Source organism: Vulpes vulpes, chromosome 9 (assembly GCF_048418805.1).
Source record: "Vulpes vulpes isolate BD-2025 chromosome 9, VulVul3, whole genome shotgun sequence".
Classification (NCBI taxonomy): Eukaryota; Metazoa; Chordata; class Mammalia; order Carnivora; family Canidae; genus Vulpes; species Vulpes vulpes.
Window position 1 is genome coordinate 9,937,960 of NC_132788.1, and position 21,596 is coordinate 9,959,555.

At 42.8% G+C, this 21,596-nt stretch overlaps 1 protein-coding gene across 1 annotated transcript in view; it reads left to right on the forward strand.

The window, feature by feature from the left end:
• DNER (delta/notch like EGF repeat containing) overlaps window positions 1-21,596 on the forward strand; it is a 313,637-nt gene that overhangs the window by 243,603 nt on the left and 48,438 nt on the right. Inside the window, exon 8 of the mRNA XM_072719318.1 lies at window positions 5,835-6,059. Within this exon, the coding sequence (XP_072575419.1) occupies window positions 5,835-6,059 (225 nt within the window). The remainder of the gene's footprint in view (window positions 1-5,834; window positions 6,060-21,596) is intronic.

Genomic DNA, 21,596 nt, shown 5'->3' on the forward strand with positions numbered 1-21,596 from the left:
TTTGTAGTAAGGTGGATATGTTGGCAACAAATTCTCTGAGCTGTTATCCATTAGAAAATGTCTTAATTTACCTTCATTATTTAAAGTTATTTTCCCTGGAAATAGAGTTCTTGGAGATAGGTTTATTCTTTCAGTGCCTTAAGGAGGTAATTTTGTCTTTTGCCTTCATAGATCCTAATGAAAAGTTGCCTGTAATTCTTTTCATTGTTCAATGTATGTATTTTGACTTTTTTCTTCTGGATACTTCTAATATTTTTTTCTAATTTTTGGTATTCAGAATTTTGACTGTGATGTACTTGTTCATTTTCTTTGAATTTATCCTTCCTGGATTACATTGAGCATTATTGTGTTTGGGTTATTTTCTGCCAAATTGGGGAAAAAAAACAGCCCTCATCACTATGGTTCAGACAGTAGAATGAATGAAGGGATAAAATAAAACAGGGCAAAGGGTGCATGCCAACTCTTTTTTAAGGAAGCTTCTCAGAAGCAGCCTCAAGAGATTTCCATTTATATCCCATTATCCAAAATGTAGTTGTAGGTTTACATCTAGCTATAAAGGAGACTTGCACATGTAGCCATTATTCGGTGTAGCTAGGTGACCAGATGTCCTACTGCAGTGAAAACAGAGGAGAGAGAGATCAGAGATGACAAACCCTTTCTGCTACACATGGCCAGCAAGGGACAGAACTCTGACAGATCCTGGATTACCTGTTTTAACATTCTTGGCGCTTCTACTATGCCCCAAACGTCAAGTGTTGTGGCAAAAAGTACTGGTTAGAAGCCTGAAATTGGGAGTCAGACTGCCTGTGTTCAAACTCCACCCCTGCCATGTACTAGCTGTGTAATCTTGGGCGAGTGACTTGATCTTTCTGAGCCTCTGTTTACCCATCTGAAAAGGAAATAATAGTACTTAGCTCATAGAACTGACACTAGGGTTAAATGAGTTAATATAACCAGAACACTTAGAACAATGCTTGGTATGGACAAGTGTTTGCCATTAAGAGACACTGGTGTTTTTTTCAGCTGTGTGGAAATGCTGCCAGAGATGCCTGCCTATCACCTCTTCCCATCACTGTTTGCCCTAGGACCCCAACTCCGTTTGTCAGCCTCACTGGATGGCCCAATAACTGGGCGTGGGTTTGGAGAGGAGTGTGTGGGCACCACCTGATTCTGAAACACTCCCTCTTAGATATATCCAGGGACTCCGCCATGAAGGATTCATGCACACGTGAAATTTGATTATGTTCCAGAGATTGGCTGATAAGCCAACCTTTCTCCCGTTGCCATAACCACTAGCTCTGGGTGTACAGGAAACCTGGAATTTCCCCAGAACCACTGCTTAAAGGAAGGAGAATCCAACATTTATTGAGCACCAGCTGCCTTCTTGTTTGATCCTACATGGCAGACATTGTCCTCATTTTGCATGCAAGAAAATTAAAGCACAAAAGGATTAAGTACTTTGCCGAAGGTCACACAGCTAGTAAGAAGATCCAAACTTTGGTTTTTCTGGCTCTGCCTTCTTTGTGTTATAAAACTTTGTCCCTTTCCCTCTTTGGAAGGTCATTTAAAAGGTGGCTACAGGTGGTGTGAGTCCTTTAGAAAGGATGTCACATTAATAAGATAACAATTGCTTGGGTAATGGAAATAGAATTTGCTGGTCAAAACAAGTCTTAGCTCGGACTTCTAGGACAGAATGCCATAGATGGTTGGCTTCATTTATTTCCCACAGGAATGGAGGCTGAGAAATCTGAGATCAGGGTGCCTTCACCATCGGGTACTTGCCTCAAGGGTTAGCATCCACACCTATGAATTTGATTCCCATCCATATGTGTTTGACCCCCAGTATGTCCTCTACTTCATACCTCTTTCCTGAGCACTAGATCTGCAGAGTTAACTGACTCCTAAACAACCACAAAAACACTTCAACTCAGGGCACCTGGGTGGCTTAGTCAGCTAAGCATATGCCTTTGGCTCTAGTCATGATCTCAGGGTCGTGGGATCGAGCCCCATGTCGGGCTCCCTGCTCAGTGAGGAGTCGTCTTCTCCCTCTTCTGCTCTTCCCCACTGCCTGTGCTCTCTCTCCTTCTCTCTCTCAAACAAATAAAATCTTTATAAAAAAAAGTACCTCAAGTCAACATGCACAAAGCCGAGCTCATCATTCTTTGCTGGGAATCTCCTTCTCTGTTTACCATTGCAGTTGGTAACAAAACCATCCACACTGTACCCCAGTCTGGAAAACCACAGTAATAGCTGCTTCTTACCGAACACTTGTTATTTGCCAGTCACTGTGCCAAATAGTTTGCAGAGGTTTTCATTTAAGCTTCGTAAAAACCATATGTTGTCAGCATCATCATGCCCATTCTATGAATGCAGAGACGTAAGGTCAAGATGATTAAGGACTTGCCCAAGGACTCACAGTTACTCATGGGCAGACATGGTGTTCAAGCCCAGTTCCCTTTGGCTCCCAAGCCTGTGCCTCACACTAAGTCACACAGAGAAGGTATGTCCAGGGCCCACAGACATGTTTTATTTCCCAGAGAAATGACTCATCAACATTTTAAAAGAGGAGGGGTTCAAACAAGAATCTAGGTTTCAGATATTTCTTGAAAACTCAGAAGAGCTGGCAACAGGATCTGCCTTCTAGGTGGCAGCAGTTGGCTGCAGGTGAGTAGCAGCACCCCCTTTGGAAGGCACTCCGAGGGCATGCATTCTCCAGTTGGCACAGTCCCCGCCACACCCTGCTGTCTTACCACTGGCCCACTTCTGTCGTCAACACTGCCTGCCTGACTCCTGCTGGCATTTGAGTTTAAGGCTTCTGTTACCTTGTGTCCCTAGGCTCTCCCTTCCCTTTCATTCTTCCTCCATCTCATTGGTCCCTGAACGGATAGTGTCATTTGTGAAATCATTTACCGTCCGTCTCACATTCTTCATCCCGAGTGCCACAAATTGTTTCTCATCACCTCTCACCCCAATTATGCTAGTCAACACCTGGTTTGCAGCTTCTGGTCTTGATTGCCACTAATTCACTCTCCACACTGCTTGCAATTAGGAATATCAAAAACACATGAATAGATGATGTCCCGTGGCTTCAGAATGAGATGCAGACTCGTTACTGAGGCCGACAAGACTGTTCTCCATCTGGCCTCTGACCAGGGCCCTCACTTATGTTCACTTTTCACCCTACCCTTGACCTTCTTGAAATAGCGGCTCTCCCCAGGCATGACCCTTCACATCTCCTTGCCTATTTACTCATCTTTCTCTCCACTTGGAATATTCTATGTGTTTTATGTGAATATTTGTCATGGAGTCTATCAACATGGATCTAGAGTGATTGCCTTTCTAAAATTTGTATTTGTTTTACAAATTTGACTTGATTGATGAATCTCCTCTTTCTTTTTCTACCCAGATACAAACCAGATAGAAACACGAGTTCTGGTTGTGTTTATACATCTTAACACCTCTAGTGGCCCAACACTGACTTCTCTTCTGTGCAGCATTGTAGAGTATTAAGAGCTTGGGCTTTGCATTGAGCTCTGCCGTCTACTAGCTACGAACACTTCAACAGGCTACTTGATGTTTCTGTGTTACCACTGTCTCCTCTGTTAAGTAGAACTACTAAGTGTTCTTTCACCATACAATTACAGGGAAATAATGCAAATTACAGGGAAATAATAAGGCTTAGAATCACCTGGTGCACATCAGCCCCCCGGAGATGTCCACTATTGTTATTCTTACCATTTTTATTTAATTCATTTATTCAGCGTTGGAACAGGAGCTCTTTCAGGCATTTTGCTACATTACCTTTTTAGAACCCACAATGACTTTCTGAAGAAAATAATTTCAGCTCTTTTCTGGATGAGGCAGCAGATTAGAGAGGTGGGGGCTTGCTCTGGTCGGTGTTTGTCCTATGGTGATAAGTATTGAAGTATCTCCTTTTCAGTTGAAGTAAAATGGGACACATCTCGTGAAAGATGGAATTATATTTCACTCTAGGCTGTGAAGGGACTCTTTGGAGAATTCAAGTGTTATTAAAACTGATGTGAGACATTTTTAGTACGATTTCTAAAATTTAAACACTACCAGGAACTTTATAAAATGTTGAATAGGATTGGATTTTGAAAAAGTTTTCTATTTCTGTAAGGAAAAATACCAAGTTGATTATGCCAATTTATGAGGGATGCTTCAGATAATGAAGTCTGGGAGCTATTTTTGTTTGTTTTATATATTCACTGTGTCCTTAACAGTAACAACAGAGATTGCCAATATTGCCAGGAGTTCTATGTGAAGATGGGTAAATACAAACTTAAATGTAGACAAAAAGGGGCGCCTGAGTGGCTCAGTCACTTAATCATCTACCTTCAGCTCAGGTCATGATCCCAGGGTCCTGGAATCGAATCCCCCATCAGGCTCCCTGCTCAGCAGGGAGTCTGCTTCTCTCTATGCTTATGCTCCCCTCACCCTACCCAGTTCGAGTTGTTATGCTCTCTCTCTGTCTCTCTCTCAAGTAAATAAATAGAATCTTTAAAAAAAAATGTAGACAAGAAAAATGGAAGAGAATATTGGAATAAAAACTGTCTATTAGTAAAATCATTTAACTTTGTTTCTAACCATCTTCAATTAATTTTCAAGCTGCTCTTACACTGTGAAAAGAATAGGTTTTTCTAAAGCATTTGAAGTCCCTACATGGATACACAAACCTATAGGCCGTTCAAGGTCAGTCCCTCTTCCTACTCAGCCTCAGGCAAGCACCAATCTATTTTCTATATCTATAGATTTGCTTTTTCTGGACATTTCTTTCCTTTCTTTTCCTGTCCTCTTCCTTCCTTCCTTTCTTTCTTTCTTTCTTTCTTTCTTTCTTTCTTTCTTTCTTCTTTCTTGATTATTTATTTATTTATTTATTTGACAGAGAGAGAGATAGTGTGTGCACGCATGCACAGACAGAGAGAGAGGAAGAAGCAGGCTCCCCACTGAGCAGGGAGCCTGATGCGGGGCTTGACCCCAGGACTGGGATCATGACCTGAGCCGAACGCAGACACTTAACTGACTGAGCCACCCAGGTGCCCCTGGACATTTCTTATAAGTGGACTCATGTAATATGTGTTGGTTTTCAACTGCTTTCTTTCAGCTAACGTTATTTTTCAAGATGCATCCAGATTGTAGCACGAGTCAGAACTTAGCTTCCCTTTTATTGCTGGATAGTATTCCATTATATGGACACACCATAGTTCATTCATTATAGCAACCACCTTAAAAATATATATATTCAAGCAACTGCTAAGAGTGGCTGCTTCTAGAGAGAAGAATGGGGTGTAAGGGATACGGGTGGGAGATTTTTTCATTATTTCCTATTTATATGGGATTTATTCTTTAAATTCAGGATTATATATTTTTTGAAGCAAAGGTAAGGAATACCTTTCCCCCCAGCAATGTGTATAAAATAAGAGGACAGAGCCCTCCACTAACCCCAATCCCACCTTCCTGGTAATCACCATTTTTTTTTGGCATCTTTCTAGACTACATAGACAACATGCACATGCACCTGTATACCTATAAATATATTCTGGTCCTTGGATGTCTGTCCATCTAAGTAGGTCTATATCTTACATTGCAGCAGATTGGAAGCACAGAGCTTCGTATTTTAACCCCTGGGTCCCAAAGCTAAGAAGACCTGCCTTACCCATATCGTTGGTTTGTCACTACCTGGAAACTGCTCGGTGAATTGATCGCTTCACCATGGGGAACATTTAAGAACTATGGACCCGGTTTATTAGCAAGACATGTGAACACGGTTTAATTGCTTTTTCACCCATCCCCCTGTCTGTGTTTTCGGGCAGGATACTTCGGCTCGGCCTGCGAAGAAAAGGTGGACCCGTGCGCCTCATCCCCTTGCCAGAACAACGGCACCTGCCACGCGGACGGTGTGCACTTCAGCTGCCGCTGCAGCGCGGGTTTCACGGGGCCGGCGTGTGCCCAGCTGGTGGACTTCTGCGCGCTCAGCCCCTGCGCCCATGGCACCTGCCGCAGCGTGGGCACCAGCTACAAATGCCTCTGTGACCCAGGTTGGTACCATCGTGGAATGCAAATCCTTGCCCCCGCCCCCGACTTATAACTTCTCTTTTGCATCCGAGCAGATGTTTGCTCCTGGAATGCGTTCACTTGTCCATGTAAGTGCACACCTCTCATGCACGACCCACTTTGTCTTTAGACTGACTCTTGGCTGGGGTTTGAAAACACCCTTATGCCCCCCTTCATGGGCAGTTGACCATAATTGTGAAAAAATAAGAAAAATGCAAGTAAGCAGAATAAGAAAATGAAAAACAGGCTTCATCTCCTAACAGCTTAATTGTTTTTTAACGATTTACTGGAGGTCATTTCAGAGCTCTTACTGGATTGCGTATCTTTTAATACCGTGTTGGTAGGTTAATGGAGTATGTTTTTCCATTTATTGGGCATAAAAAGCAAGATGCAATCCATTTCGAATTTTCTCATCTATTGGAATTCTTGCTCTGTGCACAGTGTGTTATAGGACCTGTGACTCCCTCCGCAAATGTTCAGAAGTTCCGGCATTCACTTTCCAAAGATCATCTGCATTTTACTGATTTCTTTTTTAATCGTGTAAATTGTGGGACTCAGAGATAAGAGGGATTCCTAGTCAAAATCTGTGTCTGCACAACCTACCTCTGTGGTCCTGAAAAAGAAGCACACAGGTGGCTCTTTCTGGTGTCTTCTGTTCTGCCGGTGTCTCCATACTCGGGCAAGCTAGGTCTTCAGAATACTCTGAAATGCGAATCCTCCTCCACATGTGCCTGACCCATCAGTGTGGAGGCCTGTTCCCTGGTTTTGCTTGAATCCTAATTCTGCTCGCTCAGTGCCTTCCCCTGTCACCCAGTGTCACCTGCAAACTCCTCCTTCTGGGCCAAATATGATTTCCTCTCTCTGAATTCCAACAGTCACTGTTGAGATCACTTGCTTGGGCTTTAAAATATTATATTAATTGTCTTTCTCCTCATTGGGGGGTAGGAGGAAGTATATTTTATCAGTGACCTTTGTGTAACCATGCTGGCCCAAAACCACCATTCAGTGAGCATGGATCTTTCTAGATTTTGAGCTTCACATCTCTGGTTCTTTCAATGCCCCCTCGTGCAAGGTAGATAGTGCTGAGCCGCACTTATGAATTACATCATACTTGCTTCAGTCGTGTCCCTGTGGCCACATGCCCAGCAGGGGACTGAATGCAGATGCCAGCCTGGGTGCTGTGGTTCCACTGCCCAGAACTTTCAAGGGACATGTCTCATACTCATGAATCAATGAAGGAGTTAGTAGGAAATGCAACTAAACATTGAGGGGTATTGAAGAATCTTTTCATGTAGACTCTTAATTCTCTGGTTTTCTAGGCAATCATGGAATTGACATTTATACGATGACATTATATATATGTATAATATATATAATGATGACATATATATAACGGACAAAGAAATATATATATATGGAGGGGCGCTGGGTGGCTCAGTTAGTTTAGCTTCTGACTCTTGATTTCAGCTCAGGTCATGATCTCAGGGTCATGAGATTGAGCCCCATGTCAGGCCCTGAGCTCAGCACAGAGTCTGCTTGTCTCTCTCCCTTTGCCCCTCCCCCTGCTCATGTTCTCACTTGCTCTCTTTCTGAATTAAATAAATAAAATCCAAAAAATAAAAGAAATATATATGAAGGGAGAAAGAGAGAAATTTCGGAAGAGATTGATTTTAAGGAATTGGCTCATGTAATTGTGAGAACTGGCCAGTTCTCAATCTATGGTGCAAGATGGCAGCATGGAAACTCAGGGAGGGTTTCTGAGTTACAGTTTTGAGCCTGAATTCTTTCTTAAGAAATCTCAACATTTGCTTATAGGCCTTTGATTGGATGAGGCCCACCCACATTTTGGAGGCTAACTGATGAGATGCCTGGGTGGCTCAGCAGTTGAGCCTCTCTGCCTTCAGCTCAGGGCATGATCCTGGGGTCCTGGGATCCAGTCCCCCATTAGGCTCTCTGCAGGGAGCCTGCAGTGTGGCCCAACCCACATCACTTTACTCAAAGTCTACTGCTTTAACAATTAATTTCATCTAAAAAGTACCTTCACAGCAACATGTAGACTAGAATTTGACAAAATATTTGGGTGCCATGGCTTAGCCAAGTTGACACATGAAATTAACTATCACAGTAACATTTTTGGGTTTCCCATCAAACCTTGAGGTGAAGAAGTTTTTCCACCTCTCTATGCCACGAGATACTTTCTTGTGCTTACATCCATACTCCCCTGTCAGAGCCGTGGTGGAAATGGGAATGGCTTCCCCACTGGAGGGCCAGTTTTCTTTCATGCACACGGCAGGGTGTGTGTCATGGAGCTGGGTGTGCTGAGGACATGGTACCCTTGCCTGTTGGGAATGCAGAGCACTGAGACCACTGTGTTTGCAAACGCAACAAGCTGCAGTTGTGCTGGGGAGAACGCAGTCTCACTCATATCATGACTCACAAGTACACTGCTCCCCACGCTCTGCACATCATAGTAATGCATGGCATGATTCCCCTCGGCAGCCATTGGAAGCAAAATCGTGCTGTCAGGAACTTCCTCCATACTCTGTTACTAGACTCCTGAGAGTTGTGCTTCCTCCAGTGAAGCCCCACTGAAAGAAAAATCCAATATCACAAAGACCAGAAGGGAGCTTTGTTTTCTCTTCCTCTTCTCAGATTTCCTTTCTTAATCATATTAACTTTTTCTTTCTATTTAGTTGGCTTATTTTATCTTTATTTATTTTTGAAAGATTTTATTTATTTATTCATGAGAGAGAGAGAGAGAGAGAGAGAGAGAGAGAGAGAGAGAGGCAGAGACAGAGGGAAAGGGAGAGGGAGAAGCAGGCTCCCTGCAGAAAGCCTAATGGGGGACTGGATCCCAGGACCCCTGGATCATGCCCTGAGCTGACGGCAGACGCTCAACTGCTGAGCCACCCAGGCATCCCATTAGTTAGCTTATTTTTAAAACTTTAAATGGAACGTAGTTATTGAAGGTAAACGTTACTTTGTGTGCTTACTGTTATTAAAATGTTTAATACTATGAAGTAGAGTTTATCAATATGTTAGAGCAGGCTTATATGAGTCCTAAATAGAAAATATATTTCCTTACTCTTTCTCTTTCCACACTGGGAGGTGAGATCCTATCTGTGAGATCCCCTCCCATTGACTGTCTCCATACAAAAGTTACAGGAGGACTTCTCTGGACCTCAGTTTTTATTTTTATGAATAACATCTTAAGTGTTCATCAGTTCAACAGCAGTTGATGTCATGGCCTAGACTGGGACAAGTTGCTGACCATGGTCTTCTGTGTGTGACAAGCACGTGGCACGTTTCCTGGCACGAAGTAATAAGAGCTATTCCCCTTTCTTTCCATCCGTGGACATTCCAGCATTTCTTCTTAAGCTGCAGAAGGGTTGACTATCTCCTGTCTAAATATTATTCTCTCCTCCTGCTGGTCTCTACTCCACCTTCATTCTTGGCCAGTTGGAGCATTTAGCTTGGCAATAGCCAATGTCCAGTCACTACGTGGCCTTGAAAAACCTGAAGAAACATGTTCTCCCTTCCATGATTCCTTCATTTATTAGGTGGCCTCCCCAGGGTAGAGCCTTGGAGCATTGTCAGAGTTCTGTCCTCAAACTTGGGAGATAAAATTGCTTGCAGAGGGGTTCAACCTTCCCCAGATCATTAGGTGACATTGTGTGAAGTAAAAAAGGCATCTTAACATCTGGCAAGAATTTACATTTTAAGAGGTGAAAATGACAATTCTCTGAATGTGAAATTTTTGGTCTTAATCTTTTGGAGCATGTAATTGCTTTACCAGTAGTTTGCATAATAGAAGAATCTCATGAGAATAGGTGAAATTGGGTGTCTTGCTGAAAAGCGGCAAGCCTGATCATCTTTATAGAGAGCAAACTGATCCCGTTTTGTAAAATGACAGCAGATTGAAATCATGTCAGGTTGATAATTAGTTCCCATCTGACAAAATGCCATTTGGATGACTGCAAATCAGATTTGCCAGGTGCTTTATTTTCAAACCTCATTTTTAGCTTATCAGGCTAGGGATTTCTGATGGGATTTTAATATTAAATAATAAAATGTCAGCACTGAGTAATCACTGAAATATTATCTTTCGGTGACAGTGTTAAGTGATAGGCCACAAATACTCCAAAAAAAAATTGCAAATTGAAATCTCCCCAAGACTCAAGAAAGGGAGAACTTGGAGCCCTGCGAGCCTTGGAGGAAGGAAGTGCCACAGTGCGGGGAGCTGGCCGGGAGCGTGCCATTGTCCTCGCAGGTGGGAGCCATGGTGTTTCAGGGACTCTCAGTACAATGGTGGCATCTGTAGATGCCATTTGGACGATAACCAATACTGGAAGGAATCCCTGATTGGAGACAGTTTGCCTGAGTTCACCGGTCTTGGCCCCTGCCTAATGCAATTGAGTCATTACTCTGACTTTGCTTGTTGAAATGAATTAACCGTGCCATTGTAGAATGTGCCTTAAGTTCCTATTTAAAGAATTTAAATCTTAAAAAGAAAAAGAAAAAAGGGCAGCCTGGGTGGCTCAGCGGTTTAGTGGTGCCTTCAGCCCAGGGCCTGATCCTGGAGACCTGGGATCGAGTCCTGTGTCAGGCTCCCTGAGTAGAGCCTGCTTCTCCCTCTGCCTGTGTCTCTGCCTCTCTCTCTCTCTGTCTCTCATGAATGAATAAATAAATAAAATATTAAAAAAAAAGAATTTAAAATATAAGGCATTAGAGGATTTTTACATGGATATGCACAGATCAGTTTTTTTTTGTCTTTGGGAATCACCTTAGATGCTCATTGATTGTCACTGACTAGATAGACATGGGGCAAGTTGTCAGTCATACATCTCTGCTGATTCTTCTCCACGTTGGATCGGTAACTCATTTAGATCATCCAGACTATGAAAGAGAGAAAGTTTAGACTTTTTCCAAATATTTTTTTATTTTTTTATTTTAAGGAAACTATGGGAGGGGATCCCTGGGTGGCTCAGTGGTTTGGCGCCTGCCTTTGGCCCAGGGCGCAGTCCTGGAGTCCCGGGATCAAGTCCCACGTTGGGCTCCTGGCATGGAGCCTGCTTCTCCCTCTGCCTGTGTCTCTGCCTCTCTCTCTATGTCTATCATGAATAAATAAATAAAATATTAAAAAAAGGGAAACTATAGGAACTTCAGATATCGCTTTTTCTGCTTTTTACATATAAGGCCTTATGTGTGGGCTGCATCTCTGGTCTCTGTGGCCTGAAAGGCCACTGGCATTGCTTCCTTCAGACTCAGACTTGGCAATGCCAACACTCTGATAGTGTCTTCTGGAAACATAATCTACGATAAGACTTACTGCTTAGGATTTTAGTAGCAATTCAACAGCCATAAAGAAAAAAAGCACACCTACAAGGTATGAAGACCTTTTGGCTTGCTAATAAATGCTTAATTGCATTTAGATTCTTGGATAAGTGCAGTGGACAACTTTCATCTTTCATGAACCAGAAAACTTTATTAGGTTCACTAAGATGGAGATAATTCTTGTGTTTGACAAGCTCTAAGGGGTTCCGGGTCTACATATCACAGTATTCCTAAGAATTATAGATTATATACAATATATTATATCTCCTTTCCCCACATTCAAACCTGTTAACCATGCCCAACTTTTGTTCTATTTCAAATCCTAATATCTGCCCTCACCATTGGGATCCCAAGTAACATCCTGCCTACCTAGCTAACAGCTGTAGTAACTCTTCATAATCTGTGCTGTACCTAAGGAAAAAATTTCGATCTCTACATTGACATCATGATGGCAGTAAGAGCTGAGAAAGACGAGAGCAAACACTGACATGTGGGAGCTCGTTGGAGGCGTTAGGAACTGGTCCGGTGCTCACAGCTGGGCCACTGTGTCTCTTGTTGGACACGGGGATACGAACAATCCCACAAGAAGTGACATCAGACATAGTCACTCATAGGCCATAATAAAGCGAGACAGACAAGACCATTTAAGAATTCTAAGAACAGACAAAAACAAGGTCACCCTGCAACCCACAAAATACCACCCTGCAACCCACAAAATTCCCGTTCTCTCACAAATAAATTGAGGGCAGCTGCTTCTTTACCAGTTACAGCCTTGTAGCTAGCTTGTCCTTGGTGTAGACACGATTTATTGAGATACTCATGTATAGAATGGCTCCTGCTTCCTGACACCCACTCTACAGTGGACCCTCCCCAGATAATCCAGCTGGAGTTCATATCCTGTAAGTAGTACCAAACCCCCTTTTACTGAGACACTCATGGTTCCCATGACATGTGTTCTCCTTGCTGCAATGAGGGATGAACCTGACCTCTTCAGCTACAGGTGGATCCCCGGTAGCCCCCAGTTGGAGGGCATTGCCTGGACTTAACTGAAATGCTCAAAATATGGAAAGCTCAGTCGGTTGAAATTTTTAATTAACAAGAGCTCAGAATTTCCAGCTCATTGGACAGGGAAGTATTGCGGATTTATATGTGGGGGAAGGACACTTTGGAACAAAAGGTGAAGGTGGGAGGAGGAGAAGGTGGGACGTGTGAAGAACAGTAGGTGTAGTTGGCTGCAGGACGAGATGCACGGGGCCCAGTAATGAGCAGTAAAACTTTAGTGCTCACTGGGGCACGCTGGAGAGAATCTAGATGCTGAATTTACAAAATGAAGGCTTGGGGGACATTTTGCATCGTATGGGAACTGATCTGTGTTTTAGGCAGATTATCCCAATAGAACTGGGGAATTTCTAGGGAGAATGAGTGATTCTAGGAAGAAGGGGGGAAGAAAGATGATTCTGGTAGGATGACAGATTATCGCATATTACAGATAGCTAGAATTACAGTCAAGAAGAGATGATGAGAGCAGATGAGTCAGGAAGCTCAGGCGAGTGGAAGTGAGGGTTTGAAACTGTGGCAGTGGGAATGAAAGGTTGGACCCTTAAGATCTGTTCAACAGGGGGAATCATCAAAATTTGGTTGTCAGCCGAATGCAGTGGAGAAAGCTCAGAATGCAGGCAGAGGTACACCCCACCAGCTTCAACCTGGGGCACTCAGAGAAACAGGAAAATGTGCAGAAGGAGCCTTTAGCCTCCCACCACTCAGGACGCTGAGGAGTCTGCCCCAGTGGGGTCTACAGCTCCTAACATGGCCATACTTCATCTCCATTTTGTTTTGATTCTCATTTTGGGGGCATTCAGGGAGAATTAGTGATATTTGCCTTCTCTAGGCTAGTGACCTGAGGGAGTACTAGAAGTGGGAAAGGACACCAGTAATGAGTGAAGGGCACTTGCTGGTGCAGCATACGGAATTTTTATGAGATTCTTGATGTTAAAAATCTATCCACAAGGCTGCTTTTTTAACCTCACTTTAAATAGCTAATCCGTATGTATGAAAGTGTTGATGAACCGGCCTTTAATTATAGAGGCTTTCTCTTCCTTCAGCTCCCACCGCTCCGCTTAAAATTCAGGTAGTAGAGAGCTCATTTGTGGCTGAACCATTGTTGAAAAGGAAGAGAGTTACGTGCTGGCTGTAGATTTTAGAACAAATGTGTGAGGACAGCAGAAAGCATTTAACATCATCCTACCTGGAATGCAGGCTGGGAATGGCAACTGATGATAACTTGCGTCACTAAGCAGGGCATTCTGAGGTTGGCTCTACCTGAAGCCCTGCCAGCACAGAATTGCAGGAGCTCCTCGTGAAGTTCATGGCCATGGGGGTCAGGTGGGGATGTATTTGAAACTCTTTTGTAACGAAGCCATTGACTCTTGTTTTGTGGTTGGGAGTTAATGATGATCCCATCGCTGATGTTTTCCGGCTTGCCGAGAGTCTGGACATCAGGTCTCAGCTTTGTCACTGAACAGCTGTGCTGTTGGCCTCTGGCAACCTTAGTTTCCTTTTCTACAAAATGGGGATAAAACCATAAAGCTCAAATGAGAAGATGCAGATAGTCTTACACTTTGGAATCTATAAAACGAGGGCACCTGGGTGGCTCAGTGGTTGAGTGCCTTTGACTCAGGGTGTGATCCTGGGGTCTTGGGATTGATTCCCGCATCGGGCTCCCCACTAGGATCCTGCTTCTTCTTCTGCCTATGTCTCTGCCTCTCTCTCTGTCTCTCATGAATAAATAAAATCTTAAAAAAAAATCTATAAAACAATGAAGAAGTCGTGCAAATGTCAGCTCTGCCTTTCCCTGGGGAAGATAGGCGAGGAATTAGTAAATCTGTGCCCAGATTCTTTTCATATGAGGTTCAAGGCTAGAGTGGGAGTAGAGATGGGCTCCGTCTCCAGGGCCATAGTGGGTACAGGTCCACCTTCTTACAGGATTAAGTGGTTGCTTGCAGCCTGAGCTCTCGGTGGCTTCAGTGATGACTATTTAAGTGCCCGGTGCTGGGCAGAGCTCTGTAAGTGGGATGGCTGCTTGGGTCCACACAGGTCTTAAGTAGTAGGGGTAGGACCATTTTTGGGCCCAAGACCATGAGGCATATCTCCTGTTATCTCTGTTATCTCAGAGTAAACCAGGACATGGGATCAAACTATGGTTTTGACTCACTAGTGATAAGTAAAGGACTGAAAAATGAAATATTTTAAGCAGATTTTCTAAGCAGTAGTCTCTAATAGCTACGCCAAATGAACACAGTAAATTGGGATTCATCAGGACATTGATTCAGCTGTATTGATCCAGGTAAGGCACTCCATCCAGGCAGCTTTGCCTAAGTAGATCACATCTGTGAGAAGAGAACTGCCGGCATCAGGGACTCTATGCCGGTCAGTCACCTGACAGACATTCTCTCTTACTTAACCCCAGGTTATAAAATTCCCATTTTAATTTTATTAAAAAAATATTTTATTTATTTATTTGACAGGGAGAGAGAGAGAGAGAGAGAGAGAGAACAAGCAGGGGGAGCAGCAGCCAGAGGAAGAGGGAGAAGCACCTCCCTGCTGAGCAGGGAGCCAGATGTGGGGCTCAATCCCAGGACCCTGAGATCATGACCTAAGGTGAAAGCATATGCTTCACCGACTGAGCCACCCAGGTCCCCTAGAATTCCTATTTGTAAATTCAAGGATGGAGAAGTTTAACTGGGTTTGTCTAGCACTGAAGCTCTTGACCGATAGGTAGACTCTCAGCAGAAGCCTACCTGTGAACCTACATGTGAACCTGAGCACTCACTTGTGTCTGAGCCAATCAGAGGAAGCAGCTTCCAGACTCCTCTTGTCTCTGCACAGCTGCTGACATGAGGCTTGGTTGTGGTCTAACGAGTGGCTCCTGACCAATGGTTCCATGCTTCCCAGCACAGAGAAGCACAGTTCTGACTTGCAGAGAGATTGAGTTGCTCGTGGGTAGGTGGGCCCCCTCCCCTTTGGTGGCACTGGAGATTCAGCTCCATCGAAATTGCTGCCGAGGACTTCCTGGGACTGAGACTCAGGACTGAATCTCCCCCCATGTCTGTGGCTTGTGCCTCTTTACAGAAACTGCTCTCCCGGGGCTCAAATGAGAAATACAGACATGGCCACATGACAGATGTGTCACTCTTCCGCTTAGGTAGTCTCTCTTGATTGGTGCTTCTCACTCCATGGGGCCCTGATGCCTAGAAGCAATTTGACCTTTCTTCTTACCACCAGAACCTGAAAGTCTCCTGCATTGATTGTCATATGCCATAAAGGGTATGTCATATACTGTTTCTTTCCACCTGGCTCTGGCAATGTCCCTGAAATATTCTTTCCTCTTCACAGTTGGCTTTTTTTTTCTTCTTCTTCTTCTTTGGCTGTTGACAGCTCAGATGTCCTGGCTTCTGGTGTCACTCCTCCCCACAGCAGTGGTTCAGTGGCAGTGCTCTGTTGTCGGCTGGGCTTCAGAACCCCAGCGGGGGGAGCCCCTGTGACAAATGCTGTTGTAGGTCATGTCTGAGGTATATGGTGACCCATGGCAGCCTGCATGCCCAGTCCCAAATAGGCAACCCAGAAGGAGACTTGTCTGCATGTTCTACTTTTTTCTCCTGGCCTTTTAGTCTTCACTGTGCTTTTAAATTCTTTATTGATTTGGATTTGTCTGAAAAAAAAAAAAAAAACCTGTGGACAATGCCCTGCATTTGTTGTGTTGGTTTTCTGTCACAGTCATTAATTTTCAATTTAAGGGCACATGGTGAAAGTTGCTGCATATGCTGAGTGCTTTTTATAAAATTGCTTCAGTTTTAATGAAGATTCAGAACTCATAGGTTTGCCCGCAGCAGAGCGATACATGACCTCTTTTTTCATCCCAGCGCATTGTCAACGCAAAGCACTTGCTGATTTTGTGGAGCAGCTTGTCCTCTCCCGTGTCATCAGGTGCTTCCTTATGCAATGCCACAAGGGCTCCATTTAAAACCCCTTTTGGCTTTATAGGAGTTGCCTAGAGAGATCGTTAGCTGTTTGGACTGAAGTCTTGATTTGTTGATGATGATCAGAATCATGTTTCATTTTTTTTCAATATCAGATGGTTTCTGATGATACGTATCAGAGTGAATGTCTGAGGTTTAATTCAAAAGTATGTCTTTTAGATGGGATAAGCCCAACTAAAAGTGTGGACTAAGTTATATGTGTATGGTGGCCTGATTTTGGGACAACTCCCCTTCATCGATTATCCCCTAAACATAGCTTTCCTAATAGCTTGTTGATGCCTAAAAGTTGTCTGTGGTTTTATCCCTTTCAGTTAGGCACTGTTTCTGGTAATTAAACCTCTGTACTCATTAGTTACTGCTGTATAACAAACCATTCCAAAATTCGGTAGCTTAATACAATCTTTTATTGCTTATGATTCTGTGGTTGATGATTTGGGCAGGGCTTAGTTGGAGTGTCTCTTCTCTGTTTCATATGGTGTTAGGTGTGCTCACTTGTGCTTTTGTGGTCATCTAGCAAGTCATCTGGGGATTGGCCAGTCTTGGATGACAGTCTTGGATGACATCATCTAGCAGACCAGTCCGGGCTTCTTCGCATGGCAGCTGGGTTCCAAAGGGAGCAAGGGAGGACAAGCCCAATGCACAAACATTCTTTAAAGTCTCTTCCTCTGTTATGTTTGCTAATGTCTCATTGGCACGGGCATGTCATAGGGCTATAGATTCCTTTTATCAATGGGAGGAGCTACAGAGAATTTATGGCTATTTTTTTTATAATCACCTTAATCATATGTGAGAAATGTGAATGAGTTTAATAAATATTTATTAAACTCATTCCTTAAATGGGTTTAAGGAGGATAGTTGAAAAATAAAAATGGTGTGCAGTTCCGATGGCTTGAGTGAAACATGAGGTCCCACTGAACTTGCTTACTCGAGGGTTAAGGAATGTCTAGGAGACAATTCTTTCCTTACTTCACAGTTTCTTCACAAGTCTGTATAGATTGAGCCTTTCTCTGCTTTATTTCAAGGATGTTTTATTTTCTGCTTTCGATTATTTATATTCATATTCTACTAGGATCTACACTTTTGATTTTTCACTGCTTTTATAACGTCTTAAATGAATAAGTGCCCTATTTTTAGGCATCCTTAATGATCACTCAGTAGAAGCAATAGGAACACAACTCATGATTTACTCAAATTAATTGAGTTCTGATTCCAGTTCAATTGCATTTAGAAATTTCCTTTGTAATCCAATTGCCTCAAGGTACAGTTCTGGTGGTTACTTTTCTCAATAGATTTCTTTTTTTCCTCTCTTAATTAATAATTATTTTATGTGTGTCTACTTCATATTTTGAATTTCTGTGATAAAGTGTAAGGGCTAACATACAAAATGTGTAGCCATTACATATTTTTCAAAAGTTTTTATTTAAATTCCAGTTAGCTAACATATAGTGTAATATTAGTTTCAGGTATACAATATAGTGATTCAACACTTCCATACGACACCTGGTGCTCATCACAAGTGCATTCCTTAATTCACATCACCTATTCAACCCATCCCTCTGCCCACCTCCCCATTGGTAACCATCAATTTGTTCTCTATAGTTAAGAATCTGTTTCTTGGTTTGCCTCTCTCTCTTTTTCCTTTACTCCTTTGTTTCTTAAATTCCACATTCTGATTAGACATATATGACTCCCAGTCCTATAGGAAGAAGTAAATTTTTGCCACTTTTTTTTTTAAAGATTTATTTATTCATGAGACAGAGAGAGAGAGAGAGAGAGAGAGAGAGGCAGAGACACAGGCAGAGGGAGAAGCAGGCTCCATGCAGGAAGCCTGATGTGGGACTCGATCCCAGGACTCCAGGATCAGGCCCTGGGCTGAAGGCAGACGCTTAACTGCTGAGCCACCCAGGGATCCCCAATTTTTGCCACTTCTGTACCCTAATTACTTTGGGATTCCTTTGCATTGCTTTCTTCCCTTAAGCAAATTGGAGAGGAGTATAGTTTCATTTAGTCTATGCATCTCTGGTTAGTAGGTCATCTGACCGATTTTAATGTTGGTTTATTTATATGCCTGTGACTGGTACATGTTCTGACTGCGTGTTTTGTGGTTGTTTTCTTGATATGCTGAAGAGAAGCCAGAGATATTGAAAAATATTACCGTGCCACATCTGGCACCTGCTATAGATAACTCCTACACTTCCTGCCCTTTTGAGAATCAGGGGTTCTGGGAGATGTTGTATGCTTTGTATAAGCTCAATGGCTCTCCGGCTTCACTGTGCCTTAGAATCACATTGAGGGCTTATTAAACCAGGGTTCTGGTCTCCACTCACAGTTTCTGAGTCAGTAGGTCTTGGTTGGAACCCGAGAACTTGCATCTCCAGGCAAGTTTCCAGGTGATACTGATACTGCCGGTCTTGGGATCACACGACAAGAACCACTGGTATAACGTGATGAGCAGACACAAGCCCTTTCAAGGGCAAACACCTCCAAAGAATAGTTGGTGATAATCGAGTAAGTAAATTAAAATCAAATTTAAGCGACAGCTTGTGAAAGAAGTTAAAAGGAATGAAACATTAAAAAAACTTTCCTGTACTTTTACCTTTAGAAATTCTTTTTTGTTCATATACATACTTGCAAGAAAATAATCATCTAAGATTTATTTTCTCTCCAAAGTAAAGTCATAGAAATGTAATCTGTGATTTCTTCCCGATGCTTCCCTGTTGGCCTGAGCGGCGCCCTTTGGGTCTGGGTGCATTCCATACTGAGCAACTTCTAGAAAGTGAGGGCTTTGAGCCTACTTTTTCTCCCCCAAATCTCTTCATCATTCTCTTTATCACAAGCATCTACCACATTTTTTTTTATGGGTATTTGTAAACATGCTAGTCAGATGAGGTCATAGGATTATTTCATTAAAACATTTTGTTTATGAGGAGACACACACCATGATGATCTTTAAAAAGAAAGTTGAAAATATGAACTTGTCATTATACTCAATCTTGGATCTTAGTGCTTTAATCATAGTGTTATAGGAATAATTTTAACGGTAGCTACATTTAGAAGATATCCTGGTGAGTTTTTGTAAGCTGTAAGGAAATATATGAATGTTAAGCTTTATTAGTAAAGGAAATATCTTTTCTTTACATATGTGCATCCCCTTGTGCCCACATTTCCCTTTTGTAAAACATCGCTTCATTTTGCCTCTCCTTTGTTAAACTCCTGAGTAACATTTTTTTTCCTCTTAGTTCATCTGGCTTAGATCGTAGGTAAAATCCACCCTCTAGTGGCCAAAAGCATCATGAAAAAAGACATTTATAAAGACAAAGCTAAAAAAATGACAGAGGTGGAATTTTTTTTTTCATGTGACTGGTTTGTGACCTAGTTCAGAAGGCAAATCCGAGGGAAGACTTCTAGAAACACTTAGACAACAGAGAAAAATCCCCAAGATGATGGACAGGTTCAAGCCTTGGTTTGCAAGTGCTTCTGTCTAGGTAGGCTCACTGTTGAGTTCTTGAGCATTGTCACAATCCAGCTACAATAAATTCTTTCATTTGTTCCTAAATGTTTTTGGAGGAAATGCTAACTATTTGTAAGGCTGGAGCTCAGAATACTGGTGGTTTGCTTTTCTACTGTATATTTAAGACTTTTTTCCCCCTTCACAAATGGATTAATGATGATTTACACTCTATTAATAAACCCAGAGATGTTATAAAATTTTTACCATCTCAAAAGGTTTTCTTTCTTTTTTTTGTATGTCAAAAGATGCAATTATCCTTTTAAAAAGTTTTATTAGCAGTGCACCTTCTTATGATGGTTATTTCTTGTGTCTTAAAAGTCTTCTCTTCCAGGGACCTGGTGGCTCAGTGGTTGAGCGTCTGCCTTTAGCTCAGGTCACAATCCTGGGATCCTGGGATCAAATCCCACATCAGGCTCCCTGCAGAGAGCCTGCTTCTCCCTCTGTCTGTGTCTCTGGGTCTCTCTTAAATAAACTTTTAAAAAAAGTCTTCGAATAAGACCGGATCTTTTCCCTCCATATGCTCCTTCACTTAAAAATTACCCTTAATAAAGTCAGCCTTTTCTTAATGTTACCAGTTACCTTCTGCCCCAACAGCTGTAGACACACAGCATGGGTATTGTTTCCCTCGGTAATCAGCAACATGATTGGAATTGCGATGATACAAGTAAAATACCTGTAAAAGCATCTGTGATATTTTCTCCTCGTGTTACATAGGTAATGTATTTTCAGTGTGGAAAATTAGAAAATTAGAACATGCACACTTAAAATATAAAAAAATCATCCTTTAATTTCACTGCCTGACAAACACTGTCGATTTCTGGATACCTACTCCCAGGCATTTTTATTATTTGCAAAGAAAAGAACAACTGCTGTAGTTATTTACGCACAGGTCATTTTACACTACGATTCCACCTTCCTAGCAAATTCAGTTCACTCCCTGGGATTGAGCATCTTCTACGTTCCCCAACCTGTGTGCTCAGAAAGGGAGAGAACGGACACTTGCTAAAGAGAAAATACGGAATTTGGGATCAAAGTTTGAGCTGTGAGTCAAGGTTTTACTGCCCTAGCAGGAAACCAGATCCAGCACAGAGGGGAGCCTCAGGGGATGAGGCTGGGGGAAGGCTAAGAGATAGGTTTTTAAAAAGCCAGATGTAAACAGACTCTGTTTCATATTAGAAAACCCTCGGTATTTGAGCATCTGAGCATGAAATCTGGGCTCATGAGTTGTGGGAGTGCAGAGCCATTTGTGCTTTTCCCGGAGGTGGCCTTCGCTGCCCACGGGAAGCAGAGGCTCAGGATGATGCTGCCGTAGGGCCTTCGTGGCACATTCGAGGTGGGCACCTATTTCAGATTTCTAGTACCTTCGCTGTCTTTTAAAATCAGGTTTGTGCTGCAGTCAGCAGGCCAGGGGGACGCGTGCCACATTTGTTATGTATTAGGTATGTGTTACATGCCAGGCATTGTGCTGGATGCTTTCCGGGTGTTGCCACTTCAGGTGAAATGTCAAGTGCGCGTCCTCCTGGGGGTGGGGCGGGGGCCCTCCTTTTATGATGATGCCACAAACGCCCATGAATTACCTTGATGGAAGATGTCACATGCTGGCATCGAGCCAGTGGTAACTGGATGGCCCAGGGCTCACC